Raw genomic sequence first — 17,952 nt, forward strand, 5'->3', positions numbered from 1 at the left:
CCGCACCCCTGCCTGTCTCCCTAGACCCACTTGGCACTGCTTAGCTATTAGCTCATCAGCTCTAGCTATACTGACCCACTTTCTTTTTGTTCTATAAATTGATTGCCCATACTCTTTCCTGCCTTGGGTCCTTGACTCTTGTTCCACCCTTTCCTCACTCTTTGAAAGCCAATTTCTGCTACTCCTTGAGGTATCAGATTAACTTCCACTTGCTTAAAGAGTCCTTCCTTGCTCATCACCTCCCATTCCAATCTAAATTAGCTTCCTATTATACTCTCTCCTGATGCGCTCCACTTTTCCTTGATGTCACCATCAGAGTAAGTAGCTGTGTGATCATTTGTGCTCCCCACCAGAAAGTAAGCTCTATGGGGTAAGCACTTTCATTTTTAATTTATTATTTAGTGAAGTATAGTCAAATTACAATGTCATATTAATTTCTACTGCATAGTAAAGTGATTCAGTTATACATATATATTGTTTTTCATATTCTTTCCCACTACAATTTATCACAGGATATTCTGTATAGTTCCCCATACAGTAGGACCTTTTTTATCCATTCTATATATAATGGTTTGCATCTGCTGCTGCTGCTGCTAAGTCGCTTCAGTCGTGCCCAACACTGTGCGACCCCATAGACGGAAGCCCACCAGGCTGCCCCATCCCTGGGATTCCCCAGGCAAGAACACTGGAGTGGGTTGCCATTTCCTTCTCCAATGCATGAAAGTGAAAAGTGAAAGTGAAGTCGCTCAGTCGTGTCCAACTCTTAGCGACCCCATGGACTGCAGCCTACCAGGCTCCTCCGTCCATGGGATTCTCCAGGCAAGAGTACTGGAGTGGGGTGCCATTGCCTTCTCCGAGTTTGCATCTACTAGTCCCTGATTCGCACTCCATCCCTCCCCATCCTCTTGGCAATGATGAGTCTGTTCTCTATGTCTGCAAGTGCTTCTATTTGGTTGGTAAATTCATTTGTGTCATATTTTAGATTCCACATGTAAGTGATACTATACAGTATTTGTCCTTCTCTTTCTGACTTTCTTCACTTAGTATGATAACCTCTAGGCCCATCCATATTGCTGCAAATGGCATGACTTCATCCCAATTCGTGGCTGAGCAGTATTCCCTGGTCTGTATGTATGTAGCACATCTTCTTTATCCATCCTAAGAAGTCTTTTGCTTTATTTTTCTTAATTTTTATTGGAGGATAATTGCTTTATAACATTGTGCTGGCTTCTGCCATATATCATCGTGAATCAGCCACAGGTATACATATGTGCCCTCCCCCTTGAAGCTGCCTCCCATCTCCTACCGCAGCCCAGCCCTCCAGGTTGTCACAGAGCACTGGGTTGAGCTCCCTGTGCTAAGGACTGTCTTTTATACTCACCTTGAGCCTAGGTCAGCATCTGGCATGAATTCAGCATGCTATAAATATTAATCAGATGAATGAATGAACTGTTATTTTGCAGAAAGAGATAAAGTGGGAGGGGGCTCAACAGGATGAAAAATAGGTGTTGAGGAGGCTAAGATAGCAAATTTCACTATTCTTTTGAGAAAATTGATGGTAAATGGGGATATGAGAAAGTAACTACTTGGAAAGGGGCAGGAGGGTCAGAGGAAGTTTCTAATCCTAAACCATCCAGAGAGTGATATCAGGGTGTAGAGGAGTCCGGTGCTGGCAGGCCGCCTTCTCTAACCACGTCCTCAAGGAACTCGGCCCGTGTGCCGTCAGCTTGTGGCACTCTCGGAGCCAAGTCCTTTTAGGTTCAACCATCTACAACAGAGTTGCTAGCCCCCTACTCTGAGCCCTCTTCTAACCATGGTTGTGACCACTGCTTACTCCTCACACCTGTTGTCACCTCAGCCCAATCTCTGGAGGGACTGCAAGCCATTTGAAGACAACCTCCTCTGGCAAATTGTTGTTGTTGTTTAGTTGCTAAGTCATATTCGACTCTTTTGTGACCCCATGGATTGTAGCCCACCAGGCTCCTTGGTCCACAGGATTTCCCAGGCAAGAATACTGGAGTGGGTAGCCATTTCCTTCTCCAGGGGATTTCCTGACCTAGGCATCAAACCCACATCTTCTGAATTAGCAGAAGATTCTTTACCGCTGAGCCATCAGGGAAGCCCATCTTTGAGAACTGCTAACCTGAATATTTGGAGAAGGCAATGGCAGAAGGCAATGGCACCCCACTCTAGCACTCTTGCCTGGAAAATCCCATGGGCGGAGGAGCCTGGTAGGCTGCAGTCCATGGGGTCGCTGAAAGTTGGACATGATTGAGCGACCTCACTTTCACTTTTCTCTTTCATGCATTGGAGAAGGAAATGGCAACCCACTCCAGTGTTCTTGCCTGGAGAATCCCAGGGATGGGGGAACCTGGTGGGCCGCCGTCTATGGGGTCGCACAGAGTCAGACACGACTGAAGCGACTTAGCTACAGCAGCAACCTGAATCTTAGAGGATTGGTTCCAATAGGAACTAAGAATTTCTTCATTATTATTTACAGGATTACAAGGTGATGATGAACGTTGAGTTTTGTAATGAGTTTTAAATATCATCACCCAGAATAGCTTTACCTCTGGCCATAGAGTCATAACCTGTTAGAATATACTTGATGAAACTGCTGCTTTCACAGATCATTTCATTTTCTGAGCTTCAGTTTCCTCATTAGTAAAATGAATGGGGGACTGGACTAGACGCTTAGCTCGCAGTCCAGAACAAACACACATTCAGGGTTTTTGAGAGTAGAACCAGACCTATATATGTTAGGAATGTTTCTGACATACAATGCTGTTAACTGGCTTAGATTTTTAAAATTTCTATTATTTTATATTAATACCCCCAATTTGCTTCAAGTACAAGACCTTTTAGAACTAACACCCAAAAAAGATGTCCTTTTCATTATAGGGGACTGGAATGCTAAAGTAGGAAGTCAAGAAACACCTGGAATAACATGCAAATTTGGCCTTGGAATATGGAATGAAGCAGGGCAAAGGCTAATAGAGTTTTGCCAAGAGAACGCACTGGTCATAGCAAACACCCTCTTCCAACAACACAAGAGAAGACTCTGCACATGGACATCACCAGATGGTCAACACTGAAATCAGATGGATTCTATTCTTTGCAGCCAAAGATGGAGAAGCTCTATACAGTCAGCAAAAACAAGACCGGGGGCTGACTGTGGATCAGTTCATAAACTCCTTATTACCAAATTCAGACTTAAATTGAAGAATGTAGGGAAAACCACTAGACCATTCAGGTATGACCTAAATCAAATCCCTTATGATTATACAGTGGAAGTGAGAAATAGATTAAGGGCCTAGATCTGATAGATAGAGTGCCTGATGAACTATGGAATGAGGTTCATGACATTGTACAGGAGACACGGATCAAGACCATCCCCACGGAAAAGAAATGCAAAAAAGCAAAATGGCTGTTTGGGGAGGACTTACAAATAGCTGTGAAAAGAAGAGAGGCGAAAAGCAAAGGAGAAAAGGAAAGATATAAGCATCTGAATGCAGAGTTTCAGAGAATAGCAAAGAGAGATAAGAAAGCCTTCCTCAGTGATCAATGCAAAGAAATAGAGGAAAACAACAGAATGGGAAAGACTAGAGATCTCTTCAAGAAAATTAGAGATACCAAGGGAACATTTCATGCAAAGATGGGCTCGATAAAGGACAGAAATGGTCTGGACCTAAGAGAAGCAGAAGATATTAAGAAGAGGTGGCAAGAATACACAGAAGAACTATACAAAAAAGATCTTCACGACCCAGATAATCATGATGGTGTGATCACTCACCAAGAGCCAGACATCCAGGAATGTGAAATGGAGCGGGCCTTAGAAAGCATCACTATGAACAAAGCTAGTGGAGGTGATGGAATTCCAGTTGAGCTATTTCAAATCCTAAAAGATGATGCTGTGAAAGTGCTGCACTCAATATGCCAGCAAATATGGAAAACTCAGCAGTGGCCACAGGACTGGTAAAGGTCAGTTTTCATTCCAATTCCAAAGAAAGTCAATGCCAAACAATGCTCAAACTACTGCACAATTGCACTCATCTCACACGCTAGTAAAGTAATGTTCAAAATTCTCCAAGCCAGGCTTCAGCAATATGTGAACCGTGAACTTCCAGATGTTCAAGCTGGTTTTAGAAAAGGCAGAGGAACCAGAGATCAAATTGCCAACATCCACTGGATCATAGAAAAAGCAAGAGAGTTCCAGAGAAACGTCTATTTCTGCTTTATGACTATGCCAAAGCCTTTGACTGTGTGGATCAGAATAAACTGTGGAAAATTCTGAAAGAGATGGGAATACCAGACCACTTGACCTGCCTCTCGAGAAACCTATATACAGGTCAGGAAGCAACAGTTAGAACTGGACATGGAACAACAGACTGGTTCCAAATAGGAAAAGGAGTACGTCAAGGCTGTATATTGTCACCTTGCTTATTTAACTTACATGCAGAGTACATCATGAGAAAAGCTGGGCTGGAAGAAGCACAAGCTGGAATCAAGATTGCCGGGAGAAATATCAACCACCTCAGATATGCAGATGACACCACCGTTATGGCAGAAAGTGAAGAGGAACTAAAAAACCGCTTGATGAAAGTAAAAGAGGAGAGTGAAAAAGTTGGCTTAAAGCTCAACATTCAGAAACCTAAGATCATGGCATCTGGTCCCATTACTTCATGGGAAATAGATGGGAAAACAGTGGAAACAGTGTCAGACTTTATTTTTCTGGGCTCCAAAATCACTGCAGATGGTGACTGCAGCCATGAAATTAAAAGACTCTTTGGAAGGAAAATTATGACCAACCTAGATAGCATATTGAAAAGCAGAGACATTACTTTGCCAACAAAGGTCCATTTAGTCAAGGCTGTGGTTTTTCCTGTGGTCATGTATGGATGTGAGAGTTGGACTGTGAAGAAGGATGAGCACTGAAGAATTGGTGCTTTTGAACTGTGGTGTTGGAGAAGACTCTTGAGAGTCCCTTGGACTGCAAGGAGATCCATTCTGAAGGAGATCAGTCCTGGGATTTCTTTGGAGGGAATGATGCTAAAGCTGAAACTCCAGTACTTTGGCCACCTCATGTGAAGAGTTGACTCATTGAAAAGACTCTGATGCTGGGAAGGATTGGCGACAGGAGGAGAAGGGGACGACAGAGGATGAGATGGCTGGATGGCATCACGGACTCGATGGACGTGAGCCTGAGTGAACTCCAGGAGACGGTGATGTACAGGGAGGCCTGGTGTGTTGCAATTCAAGGGGTCACAAAGAGGTGGACACGACTGAGTGACTGAACTGAACTGAACTGAACACCTGGCTAATAATAGTGCTAAAATTTCCCTTATGAAATTTTGGCTATGGTTGCATATAAACTGAGATTCTTTTTTTTTTTTTTTCTCAAGAGACACTTTGTTCAGATGAATAATTCATTTATAATCAAAGAAACTGGGACTTCCCTGGTAGTCAATTGGTTAAGAATCTGCTTGCCAACATAGGGTCACGGATTTGATCTCTGCTCCGAGAAGATTCCACCTGCCATGGGGCAACTAAGCCCATGTGCCACGACTACTGAGCCTGTCTTCTAGAGCCTGCACACTGGCTACTTGAGCTCATGCTCGAGAGCCCATGCTCTGCAAGAAGAGAACCTCATGCACCTCAACTAGAAAGCAGCCCCCACTCACCACAACTAGAGAAAAGCCTGCAGGCCACATGCAGCACAGCCAAAAGTAAATAAATAAATAAAATGTGGAAAAAAGAACTCATAAAAAAATAAATAAATGAAAGAAACTCAAGTACTAATGTCTTATTCATCTATATGACTCTAATACATTTCCATCATTTTAATGAAACTAAATCCTTGATTTAGGAAGACTTTTACTGCAATAAAGGAGATATCTTAATTAGAAAATGTTCTATAACATTCATGAGGAACAAGGGCAACATAAGATTTTCCAAGCTAAATTGCCTCCTTTTATTGCCAGACCTTTCAGAGAAGGCAATGGCACCCCACTCCAGAACTCTTGCCTGGAGAATCCCATGGACGGAGGAGCCTGGTGGGCTGCAGTCCATGGGGTCGCGAAGAGTCGGACACGACTAAGCGACTTCCCTTTCACTTTTCACTTTCATGCATTGGAGAAGGAAATGGCAACCCACTCCAGTGTTCTTGCCTGGAGAATCCCAGGGACGGGGGAGCCTGGTGGGCTGCTGTCTATGGGGTCACACAGAGTTGGACACGACTGGAGCAACTTAGCAGCAGTAGCAGAACTTTAGGCCTGAGAATCAGAGGAAAGTTCTTCTATGGGGTAGGAGAATAAAGAACTGAAACTTACTATGGAATTGAGAACAGAAATTACAGGCATGGTTAAAAAGCAGAACAGAGTGGTAGGGAAATCACCTCCTTCTAATAGAACCCAGAGGGTGAATCAGAGAGCTGATGAATGAGAAATCCTGGTGGGACAGGCTCAGAACACTGATGGCTGAAGTCTCTCCAATTCACACAGACAGGCAGGAGCAGCCATCTGTGGAGAAGTCAACCCTCCACCCCACCACAGGGTGACAGAACCCCCTTCTCCCACTGCTGGCAAAGGTGGGGCAGGACACGAACTCTACTGCGGCTGAGTGCCTCCATCAGGCCAAAACCAAACCTCAAAATTGGAATTGGCCTGAGGAATAGAAAGTAAAATGGTATAGGGTTTTCCATTATATAGCATGGAAGAACCTGAACAAGTTGTTGGCCAACTCAATATCTCTTGCACACTCAAGTCTGTGGACTGCGGGCATCTCTGCCCCAGAGTTGCTATGGTCATCACCTTTGTTACAGTTATCCCAACCTTCCTGCCAGGAACCTTTTCACCTCTGCTCTGTGGCTTGAGAGCAGATGACAAACATACATGGAGTCCTTCCTGCTCAAGTTCCCATCTCTCCTTCTCCTTCCCCAGGTTTAAATTGCCCTCTGCCTTCCTCCCTTCATGAATAGCGGGAGAATTCATTCATCTCTCCTTCATTTCATGCATTCATTCTAATATTGCCATGTGGTAGAGACTACTCTAGGTAATAGAAATGCAGCAGGGAATAGACAAACTTCTGGGCTTTTCTAGTGGCTTAGACGATAAAGAATCTGTCCACAATGTGGGAAACCCGGGTTCGATCCAATGCCTGGATTGGGAAGATCCCCTGGAGAAGGGACTGGCTACCCACTCCACTATTCTTGCCTGGAGAATTCCATGGACAGAGGAGCCTGGCGGGCTACAGTCCATGGGGTCACAAAGAGTCAGACACGACTGAGTGACTAACACACACACACACACACACACACACACACACACAGATAAGCTCCTTCTTGCCTGAAGATTGCATTCTGAAGGTGAGAGACAGACAGTAAACAAATAAATATATAATGTGTCAGGTGGTGACAAGTGCTCTGAAGATAAATATAGTAGGGTAGAGGAATGAAGAGAGACAGGAGACAGATGCTATTTTAGAGGTGGTCAGGGAGGCCTCTCTGTCAAGCTGACATTTGAGCAGAGAGTTCTGGGAACTTATAAAAATGCTTTATACACATAATAACCACAGATAATCAGCCATCTGGCACAGTAGGGGGACTGTTCCCTTGGCAATATACCCAGAGCTCTGTCACAATCGAAGGCTAAACCAAATGACTTCTTGACTTCTAAGAGACAGGTAAATGCCCCCTGGATGCACAGATTCACTGATGAGAGAGAAGCTGACCACAAATAACCACAGCAGCCGAAACGGACTTCCATTCAAACCAATGTTCCCTAAAACATGTATGAAATTACTCAGCCAAAGAATGGTTCTGACAAAATGTGAATACCTAAAATTAGCCACCTGGCATTTCCAAAGAGTGTTTTCCCTTACACTGTATTGATTTGAAAAAGTTAAGATTGAGAAAGACAAATATCATGTAATATTGCTTATATGTGAAAATCGAAAGAAATGGTACAAATGGACCTACTTACAAAGCAGAAGATGAGTCACAGATGTAGAAAACAAACTTGTGGTTACCAGGGGTGGGAGGGGTATAGATTGGGAGATTGGGATGGACATATACACACTAAATAAATATACAGAATAGATGACCAATGAGAACCTGCTGTCGAGCACGGGGGATTCTATTCAGCACTCTGTAATGATCTTTATGGGAAAAAAATCTAAACAAGAGTGGATATATGTATATAACTGAAATCCCTGGGGGGTCTATGAGCTATTCCCTTCTTCTTATAATAATGTCTGCCTTTTTGGCTAATCTGGCCTGAGTCAGTCTATTGTACCTTCAGCGGAAATGTCCTCAGGAACCCTGGTAGGGTCTGCAAGGTCACAGACTATGCTGACAGTCCCGGCATGTGGTAGGGACTCAATTAACATAAATTGAATTAATGCATGAAGGATGCCCTGGGCAAGCATGTCCTGTGTGGGAGGAAAGGGCAGGAAAGTAGCATTGCCCAGCTAAGCGGGAATGGTGGAAGAACGGTGGAGAGAAGTATACAAGAGAACACAGTCAGAGGCCTAATACTTGATGGCCAAAACGTTTGTTCAGATTTTTCCATACCATCTTACAGAAAAACCCAAATGAACTTTTTGGCTAACCCAATGTATTGGCAATCAGGAACCTAACCAAAATCCTATAAACATCCCTCCATATTTTGATGACATCTCAGATTGTGAACTTATCTTCAACTGTAGGAGTCAGATCTTCACTTTCTTAGCCTCTATTTCCATTGGAATATATATATTTGATTTGGATTCAGCAACGAAGCACACACACACACACACACACACACACACACACACACACTCAGATGAAATCAGCATGAAAAAAAAAAAGAAATCAGCGTGAGCCACTGTTTGCAAGGCAACTCCAAGAGGAAAGGGGCAGGACACAGGGCACCCGCGTGCTCTCTGTTGGATGGAGGCAGAGACAGCCTGGTTCTGGGGATGGAGCTTCCTGATCAGGTTGGTTCTGTGAACAGATTACGGACAATGTCTCTAGAATGTCAGCCCAGTGTGTCCCCTCAGCTCTTCTAAGGACGTGTGTGCATGTGCTCAGCTCTTCAGTTGTGTCCGACTCTTTGCTACCCCGTGGACGGTGGCTCACCAAGCTCCTCTGTCCATGGAATTCTCTCGGCAAGAATACTGGAGTGGGTTGCCATTTCCTTCTCCAGGGGTTCTTCCCCACTCAGGGATTGAACCTGCATCTCTTGCATTGGCAAGCAGATTCTTTACCCCTGAGCCACCTGGGAAGCCTGTATATACATATGCAGGCTTATTTATATATATATAATATATAAAAATATATATATATAATATATATAAATATATATATATAAATATATACATATTTGGTGACGCTAGCTTGTCTCATGTCACCTGGAAATGCCGAGCAACCAGCCCTGAGGGCAGCTCCAGGGACTCTGCAGCAGAGGGTTGGAGATGGCCCTGTGCAAGCTCTGCCATTTACTTATCTCCTAATTCATCCTCGATGTTCATATTTCTTAATCAAATATTAATCAAATATTTCAAGAGAATCTGATCGGACCAGCCTGGAGTTTATAGCTAATCAACTATGGCACGGAAAGCCAAATGATGGGGGGTAAAATGCCTGACTGGAGGTCTGCCCTGTGGGCAGGGGAGCAGCGCTCGCCGAGATGGGGTGGGATAGTATGTCAGGCGTCACCCTGGTGATGCTCACAACAGCGTTTCCATCAGAACAGGTTGGCAGTGGCTGAAGCTGAGAGTGGACTGGCTCAGGGGAGAAAGTCTGAGCTGAAGACCAGGGACCTTAGGCGGCAGGGAGAAGCGTTCACAGTAGCCCTGTGTCAGACCGCAGGTCTGTGTCTGGTTCAGGTTCATGCTCTAAACATTTCTGCACTCCTCAGAAATCAAAGGTCTCTATGCACCCGGTTAATGACCAAAGGAACTCTGGTGTCCTGCCGGGGCCACAGAGGACCCTGAGAAGAGGAGTTCAGTTCCAAGCTGGACTCAAGTCTGAGGTGTCAGACGGGGCCAGCAACTGTGGCCCCAGGAGGCTCTGAGCACTTGGCCTCCTCAGGGGGCAAGAGGAGGTACTTCTGGGGTCCTACCAGATATTTCCAGGCATGGACACTACCACCCTGGCCTAAGTTTGGTTGCTTAAAATATTTGGCAAGTGTGAAAATTCTTTGTATGAAATAAGACCTGGGGCTTGATGACGAGCCCCAGTGGCGCCAGAGATGGCCTAGCACTCTCTTAGCCATGTCTAGAGAAGCTAAATCTGGGGCTAAAGCAGTTAAAAGCCTATAAATTTATTTTTTTCAAATAGAAAATTCCGAGTATACCTAAAAGTAGAGAGACTGGCATAATGAACCCCTGCACCAGTCACCCAATGGCAACTGATCAAGTCGTGACTAGTCTTCCCTCTGTGACCCTGCCCACTGCCTCCACTTACCCTGGGGATTGCGTGCTTGCGTGCTCAGTCACTTCAGTCACATCTGACTCTTTTGCAGCCTCATGGGCTGTAGCCCGCCAGGCTCCTCGGTCCATGGGATTCTCCAGGCAAGAATACTGGAGTGGGTTGCCATTTCCTCCTCCAGGGGATCTTCCCGACCCAGGAATCGAACCAGTGTCTCCTGTGTCTCCCTCACTGCAGACAGACTATTTACCGCTGAGCCACCGGGGAAGCCCACCTTGTAGATTACTGTGAAGCAAATTCCATCATATAATTTCATTCATAAGTATTTCAGGATGCATATCTAAAAGATAAAGCCTTTTAAAAAAAAATCCGTAATCATTAACACATCTAAGATAATTACAAATTCTCCATCAAAAATCCTGTCAGTATTCAATAGTCCCTGTTCTTGCCTTTTTAAAGCACAAACTCTAAAAATTAAAATTGGAATTCCCCTAACTGCTTTTAAAAGCATTCACTGGTGACAATATTCACAATGAGTATTCAAATATATTAAACCACCAAGCCAAAAAAGCATAAATGATTTTAAAAAATTGTTCTTTACAACATGATAATTCATGAGACTAAAACCAGTTTCCATCATCTTTTCTCAGGCTGCTGCTTCTTATTTTCCAAGAAGAAAAGGAAAAAAGCTTAAAGCCTGAAGTCATCACTAGGGCTATTAAATTGTCCTCCCCCCACCTCTTTCCAGTCACTGAAATGATTATACTTCTCAGTTCCTCAAAGTGAGTTGTGGCCAAATGACCTGTTCTTACCAGAGTCATGAGTGGAAGTAATGAAATGTCAGTTTTCATCAGATAATTTAATTTCTACTAAGGGCCCCTCTGGAGTACTCTTTTCACTGTGCTATAGTGAGTGACTCAGGTTACTACATCAGCCAGGATCCTGGACGAGCAGGTAGCAGACTAGGAAAACAAACGTGTTGTTTGAACTCACTGAGAGTTTGAGGTTGTATGTTATTGAGTTATAACCTGGCCAACCTTGACTCAGGTAAAGTACTTAGGACTGGAATCACTGTAGCGGTCCAGTGGTTAAGCCTCCATGCTTTCATTGCAGAGTACATGGATTCAATCCCTGTTCCGGGAGCTAAGATCCTGCATGCCACATGGCATGGCCAAAAAAAAGTGCTTAGGCTTGAGCTTCTAATTTCAGGGAAGGTCAAGCTATGGCTAATAACCACTTAGTGAAAGCCCTCTTGAGGGATCATTGGAGTCACCTCTTATGATTTTACTGAATTGATCTGTGCTGTTGTTTAGTTAGAGCAGTGGAATTTTAAGTCTTCAGGTTTTGCTATTATTATAAGATGAATATAATAATTAAAAGAGTACTCTGATAAATAAAGCACTGAAGATGCATAAAATATTAAATGAACCTGAAAATGAAACAGAAGATGAAAACCCTAGCTTGGAGCATCACGTCTCTGCCCTGCCATTACGCTGGACACTTCCCTTCGTTTCCGGGCCTCATTCCTGTTCTGTGATGATAATCAAGATTAAAACAGTGACACCATTGGACATCTTCTATGTCCAATAGTTTCATGGAACTTAGTTTATTCAATCTTTACAACTATCAGTAGTTAATTTTTTGTTCTGTTTTTAAAAACACAAAACTGGAAATATATTTAGGGAGGTTGCATAACTGCCCAACAGTAGCTGGAGGTGGGCACAGGCTCGTGCCATAGTCGGTTTCAAAGCCATCCTCAGTGAAAGATTGAAGGTCCATCTCTTGTTCTAAACCCTGTGGGGTTTTTTTGGTATGAGGCTGGCTATTCATTACGAGTAAGACCACATTGTCAAAAAGAAAACATTTTCTCCAACAAAAAGAATTGCTCTTTTCTTTATAATCACATTTTCTATTGTGTGACAACACACACATTTTATAAAGATCAAGGAGTCTGCTATTAATATTCCCTGGCCTGTATACTATCAACGGGATTCAAAGAATCAAACCTTTATGACAGAATACAGATGCTAACCATAACGTAGACTAACTCTGAAACACAAATATTCCCCCTGAGAGGTTCACAGGCTCTTTTTTGTTGTTGTTGTTGTAAATTCTTTTCTTCTTTTAATTGAAGTATAGTTGAATCACAACGATGTGTTAGTTTCAGGTGTACAGAAAGGTGATTCAGTTATACATACGTATATATATTTTTCAGATTCTTATTCTTTATAGGTTATTACAAAATATTGAGTATACTTCTGTATGCTATATAGGTTTATTTGCCCTCCCTTGCTGCTGCTGCTGCTGCTGCTGCTGAGTCGCTTCAGCCGTGTCCGACTCTGTGCGACCCCATGGACTGCAGCCCACCAGGCTCCCCGTCCCTGGGATTCTCCAGGCAAGAACACTGGAGTGGGTTGCCATTTCCTTCTCCAATGCATGAAAGTGAAAAGTGAAAGGGAAGTCGCTCAGTCGTGTCTGACCCTTAGCGACCCCATGGACTGCAGCCTACCAGGCTCCTCTGCCCATGGGATTTTCCAGGCAAGAGTACTGGAGTGGGGTGCCATTGCCTTCTCCATGCCCTGCCCTAGGCTATAGCAATTTATCTGGTAATTGAATAGATTTAAACCTGTGGCTTCATGAATTGATGGTTTGTTTTCTTTTTAAGAATGCAGAGGAGGCTTTCCTGGTGGTCCAGTTGTTAACAGTCTAGCTTGCAAGGTAGGGGACACCAGTTCGATTCTTGGTCCGGGAAGATTTCACATGCCCAGGGGCAACTAAGCCCGTGTGCCACAACTAGGGAGCCCTTGCTCTAGAGTCCAGGAGCTGCAACTAATGAGCCCATGTGCTTCAACTACAAGCCCGTGCCCTGCCCCAAGAGAAGCCACCACAATGAGAAGTCAGAGCACTGAGCTAGAGAGTAGTCTCTGCTCCCCAGAACTAGAGAAAACGCTTGCAGCAACAAGACCCAGCACAGCCAACAGTAACTAGTAAAAATTACCAAAAGTGTAAACTCTAAAAAAAGAGACTTGAAGGTTCCTTAAAAAGCTAAAAATAGAGCTATCATATGATCCATTGAAATTAACCGAGCCCAGAAGAGTCCAGTAGAAATTGAAGTCAAAGATAATAGGAGGTGAGATGGGGGCTGGGGTAGATTGCGTTAGAGCCTTCTGGCCCAGCAGAAGAGCTCTGGTTTTTACACTGAGCTAGGAGCTATTGCAGGAGACGCAAGAGATGTCATGTTTTAGATGGTCATTCTGCTGCTGTGTTGACAATGGGCTATAAGTTTATGTCAAAAAAGAAAGCAAAGACCACCAGAACTTAAAAAAAATACAGTCAAGCCTGAGTTTATATACTCATCAGGCAAAGAAACATATCAGTGAAAAAGTTTACTGAGTAATTCATGAATTGAGAAAGGTCAGGGCTTTTTAGAGGTGCCAGAAAGAGGAAAGGGGGCTGATGGGGGTGAAGCTAAGCTAAGACTGAAGACCGGCTTACTGGATAGGGATGAATCGTGCGGGATCAAACAGAGCCCTTTGTTCACTGGATAGGAACATGCCTTCAGCTAGGCCCAACAAGAGTCTGGCCTAGGGGTCATTCAGAGTTCACAGTCCTTTATCAGCTTCAGTTGGTTTGAACCAGGTGAGGTATACCATCAACTTTCCTTGGCAAGGGCTGTAAGTGGGAAAACTTTCCTTTTACAGTTGGGAACAGAGAAAGCTGTCAGGAAGTTCTTTCAGAAATCCAGGCAGAATAGATAGGGCTCATCCTACAGTGTATTATGGAGGCGATGAGAAGCGGCCATTGGTTGCTTAGAGTGGCTCTAGAGACAGGAAAAGCTGTGGGCGGAGAAGGTTTGGGGAGCAGATTAAGAGTTCATGTGAGTTTAAGATGTCCGTTAGCTGCAGCAATAGAGACAGTGAGGTCTGGCTGACTTGAGACTTGAAAAAGAGTATATAGGTGATGTTGAACGTCAGGAGGCCCATGTGTAGTCAACCAACGACCAGTGAGATGGAGCCCTGGGGACTCCGACAGGACTTCCCCCTCCAAGTCCCAAATTTTAATTCATACTTATTTTTATTACAATGAAAGTATTCTTGTAAGCCTCCTCAGATATTTTGTGGGAATATAAACAAAGTGGGAATATAAACCAATAACGGGCTTCCCCGGTAGTTCAGTTAAGAACCCACCTGAAATGCAGGAGACAGCCTGAAATACAGGACACCTGGTTTCAATCCCTGGGTCGGGAATATTCCCTGCCGAAGGTAATAGCAACCCACTCCAGTAATCTTGGCCTGGAAAATCCCATGGTCAGAGGAGCCTGGTAGGCTGAAGTCCATGGAGTCGAAAGGGTCAGACACGGCTTAGTGACTAAACCACCGCCACCATAAACCAATCCATGATCCTTGGAACTTTCACTGAGCTTAATATGGTTTTTTAATTTCTCCAGATTTATTAGATATCATTTTACAAATAAGGAATTTGAGGCCAGAATAGTTGAGTAATTTGCCTAGCCTCATATAACTAATAAAAGCAGGGCTAGGATTTAAGCCTTAAATTCACCTGAGTCCCCTTCAACTCTGCCTCTAATAGTAGTTTATTATTCAGGGTAGACAACAAACTGAGCAGAAGGTGAAAAGTCCTAACAGTGTGTTGTTCCTTGCATGTATCAATTTGGTGCCATAGTCTTCAAACTTGAGTGTGTCACCCAGTGGCTTGTAAAAACACAAACTTCAGGACCTCAACCCAGCTGAGGTTGAGTATAGGGCTGATTCCACATGTCGTGGATGTGATCTGCAATCTACATGTCTAACAAGTTCCCAGGTGATGCTGGTCTGGGGATGATACATGGAGAATCACAGGTTTAGCTGGTTTTCCCTGATTCTGCCAGCTAAATAGCCTGTCTCCACTTGCCAAATGCCCAGGTCTCTCTAACTCCCCAAAGGGGATTAGGGAGATCTGTTGCTAACTGGAACTTCAGAAAGGTCCTCGGTGATAGTTCCTTCAGTGTCTTTTCTTTCTTTCCTGTTTATGTGTGCACAGCTTGCAGAATCTTAGTTCCCTGACCAGGGATGAACCTCGGGCCCACTGGCGGTGAAGACTCAGAGTCCTACCCACTGGACTGCCAGGGAATTCCCAGTTCCTTCATTCTCTCCTTCCCAAAGAACATGGGTCTGGGGGGAAAGAGAAAGATGAGGTGATGACAACCCCGGGTACTCTCCATTACAGTTTACCAAGTTGTACGGTCAGTTCTTCGTTTATTATTATTCTCCCAGCAGTCTCAATGCCCTTTCCTGGGAACAAACTTCCACCATTACTGCTCTGGCTCTCAAAGTCCATCAGGCACAGGGAGGTTCGGATATGGTAGGCCCTAAATGCCTACACAGCTATTGGGGTTTGGGGGCTTAAATAACAAGAAGACGAGCTTATAAACACAGTTAGATGCAGAGACCTTTGGAAGAAACTTGCGCAAGAGAAAGGCCCTAAAGCTTAAGCTTCATTAGCTTCATGGGAATCAGCCTTTGATCAAACAGGTCTGTATATGTCTAAGCTCCAATTACAGACATATGCTTAGTTCCCATGGGGCTCCCGAGCCTCAGGCTAATCAGAGGACTTGGTTGATTCCTGTGTAAGAGAACCTAAGCATTTAATGGTTGAAGAGGCTTGCCTGCCTTGAAACTGGTAATGGGGGAGGAGCTACAGGCTCCTTGCACATTGAAGATAAGTTTTGACCCTGCACTCACATACTTATCTTTGAACTCGATTTCTTCAGTGAGTTGAAAGCCTTCGATCTACAAACATGGAAACGCCCACTTAGAGATGATACTAATTATTCCTAATTACATCAAGAACAAAATTCAATTCTTACTCTAAAAATCAGAAAAGTAAAATTGCTTTTCAAAATCAGGGTAAAAGCTCTTAAAAAATATAAAGTGCTTGCTTGACAAAGACGACGACTGCAGAGGGTAGTACTTTTGAGTTTCTTTTGCTTGAAATTTTATTTTTCCCACGTAGTTTGTTTCAGGACGTATTAGCGGTGGACTCGGCTTTAGCACAACAGTCACTCGACAAATCCAGCTCAGCGTTAAGTGAACTGCTCTGTAGTTAGGGGAAGTTACTAAGAGAGTTACTAAATTAGGAGTGAAGGGAAGTTACTAATTGATTAAAGAGAAAGTTTGTAGAGAACAGCCACGCCCACGAAGAACCTTGACCTAAGACGAAAAGGGCCTCTAAGAGGCATGAGGTGGCTTCCTGATTTGTGCTGGGCCTTGAAGGAAATAGGTGAATAAAATATATTAAGAATTATTCCAAGTTGGAGAAAGTCAGCCACTGCCACTTTACACACACAGCAAAGGGCTTTCCCACAGCAAACTCGGCACAATCCAAGGGCAGGAGGATTCCACGAAGCGTTCCAGAGTACTGTATCTTCAAGGGTGCAAAGATGAACAGTGCAGGTCCACGTCCCCAAGGCAGCGCCACCGGGAAACTGAAGCAGGTCCCGCGTATTCTCGAAGCGGCTGAGAAGCGGGGGTGCGGCCTGGGGGAGTCACTGGAATGGATTTTCCGCGTTGGACTTCGAGGTCTGGATATGCACTCAGTTCTGTGGAAGGATCTCGCATTGCAGTACAGGAGCTGCAAGGGTTTGTTCCCTGCTTCTCAGCTGCCGCCCTGCCTCCCCCAGCGCCCCGAAACCCCGCCCCGCTCCCGCCCCCGCCCCAGGGCGGCTGCGCGGCCAGGCCCCACCCCCCCCGTCCCCACGTGATCGTCGTCCCTGCCTCCGCGAAGCGTGGGCCGCCATCACAAGTTCTGGCGGCTGGGCCCCGGCCGGCCTCCCTCCTCCCCCTTGCCTGTGGGGGCATCAGTGACAGGTTGGGTTTGTGTTGACCCGTCCCGTCTGGCGTTTGGAGCCGTGGGCCTCTGAGAGCGGGACGAGGAGTTCGGACCGAACAACTCCGGGGCGGACGGACGGACCGGCGGGCTGCCCAGGTGACGGCACGGCGGGGGCGGTGCCCAGAGCCGCGCCCCGCCCCTCGCAGGCCAGCGCCCAGAGCCCGCGGCCCGTGCCCGTTTCCAGTATGGCCGCCCGCCGTGCTTGACCCGCGGCCTCTCCGCTTCGACTCCCCGTGGGCGATGCTGAGGCGGAGGCCGTGACTGACACGCTCGCTCACACGCACGCACGGACCCAGACCCACGTCCGGAGCCCGAGCCCTGGGCCCGGAACCGCTGTCTCCCCCCGGCGCCGCGGCCAGAGCCCGGACCACGGCTCCCGCGCCGCCGCCGCCTATCCGAGAAGGACCGCGCCGGACCTCGAGCGCGGCGGACCCCGGCCGGCAGGGATGGGGAAGCGGGCCGGAGAAGGAGCAGCGGGATCCGCCTCCGCTGCCTCCACGTCCGCCGTGGCCGGTCTGGAGCCCGCGGCCGGCCGCGGCGGGGGCCCGCGGAGCGCAGCCGCCGGCCTCCTGGGAGCGCTGCACCTGGTGATGACCCTCGTCGTGGCCGCGGCGCGGGCCGAGAAGGAAGGTGGGTGTCAGCCGGCCGGCATCTCC

At 45.7% G+C, this 17,952-nt stretch overlaps 1 protein-coding gene across 1 annotated transcript in view; it reads left to right on the top strand.

Annotated features, from left to right (window-relative positions):
* Window positions 1-17,472: 17,472 nt before the first annotated feature.
* The window catches only part of TMEM131 (transmembrane protein 131), a 177,621-nt gene continuing 177,141 nt past the window's right edge, over window positions 17,473-17,952 (top strand). Inside the window, exon 1 of the mRNA XM_015094508.3 lies at window positions 17,473-17,926. Coding sequence (XP_014949994.2) covers window positions 17,743-17,926 — 184 coding nt within the window. The 5' untranslated portion in view covers window positions 17,473-17,742. The remainder of the gene's footprint in view (window positions 17,927-17,952) is intronic.

This window comes from Ovis aries, chromosome 3 (genome assembly GCF_016772045.2).
Source record: "Ovis aries strain OAR_USU_Benz2616 breed Rambouillet chromosome 3, ARS-UI_Ramb_v3.0, whole genome shotgun sequence".
Lineage (NCBI taxonomy): Eukaryota > Metazoa > Chordata > Mammalia > Artiodactyla > Bovidae > Ovis > Ovis aries.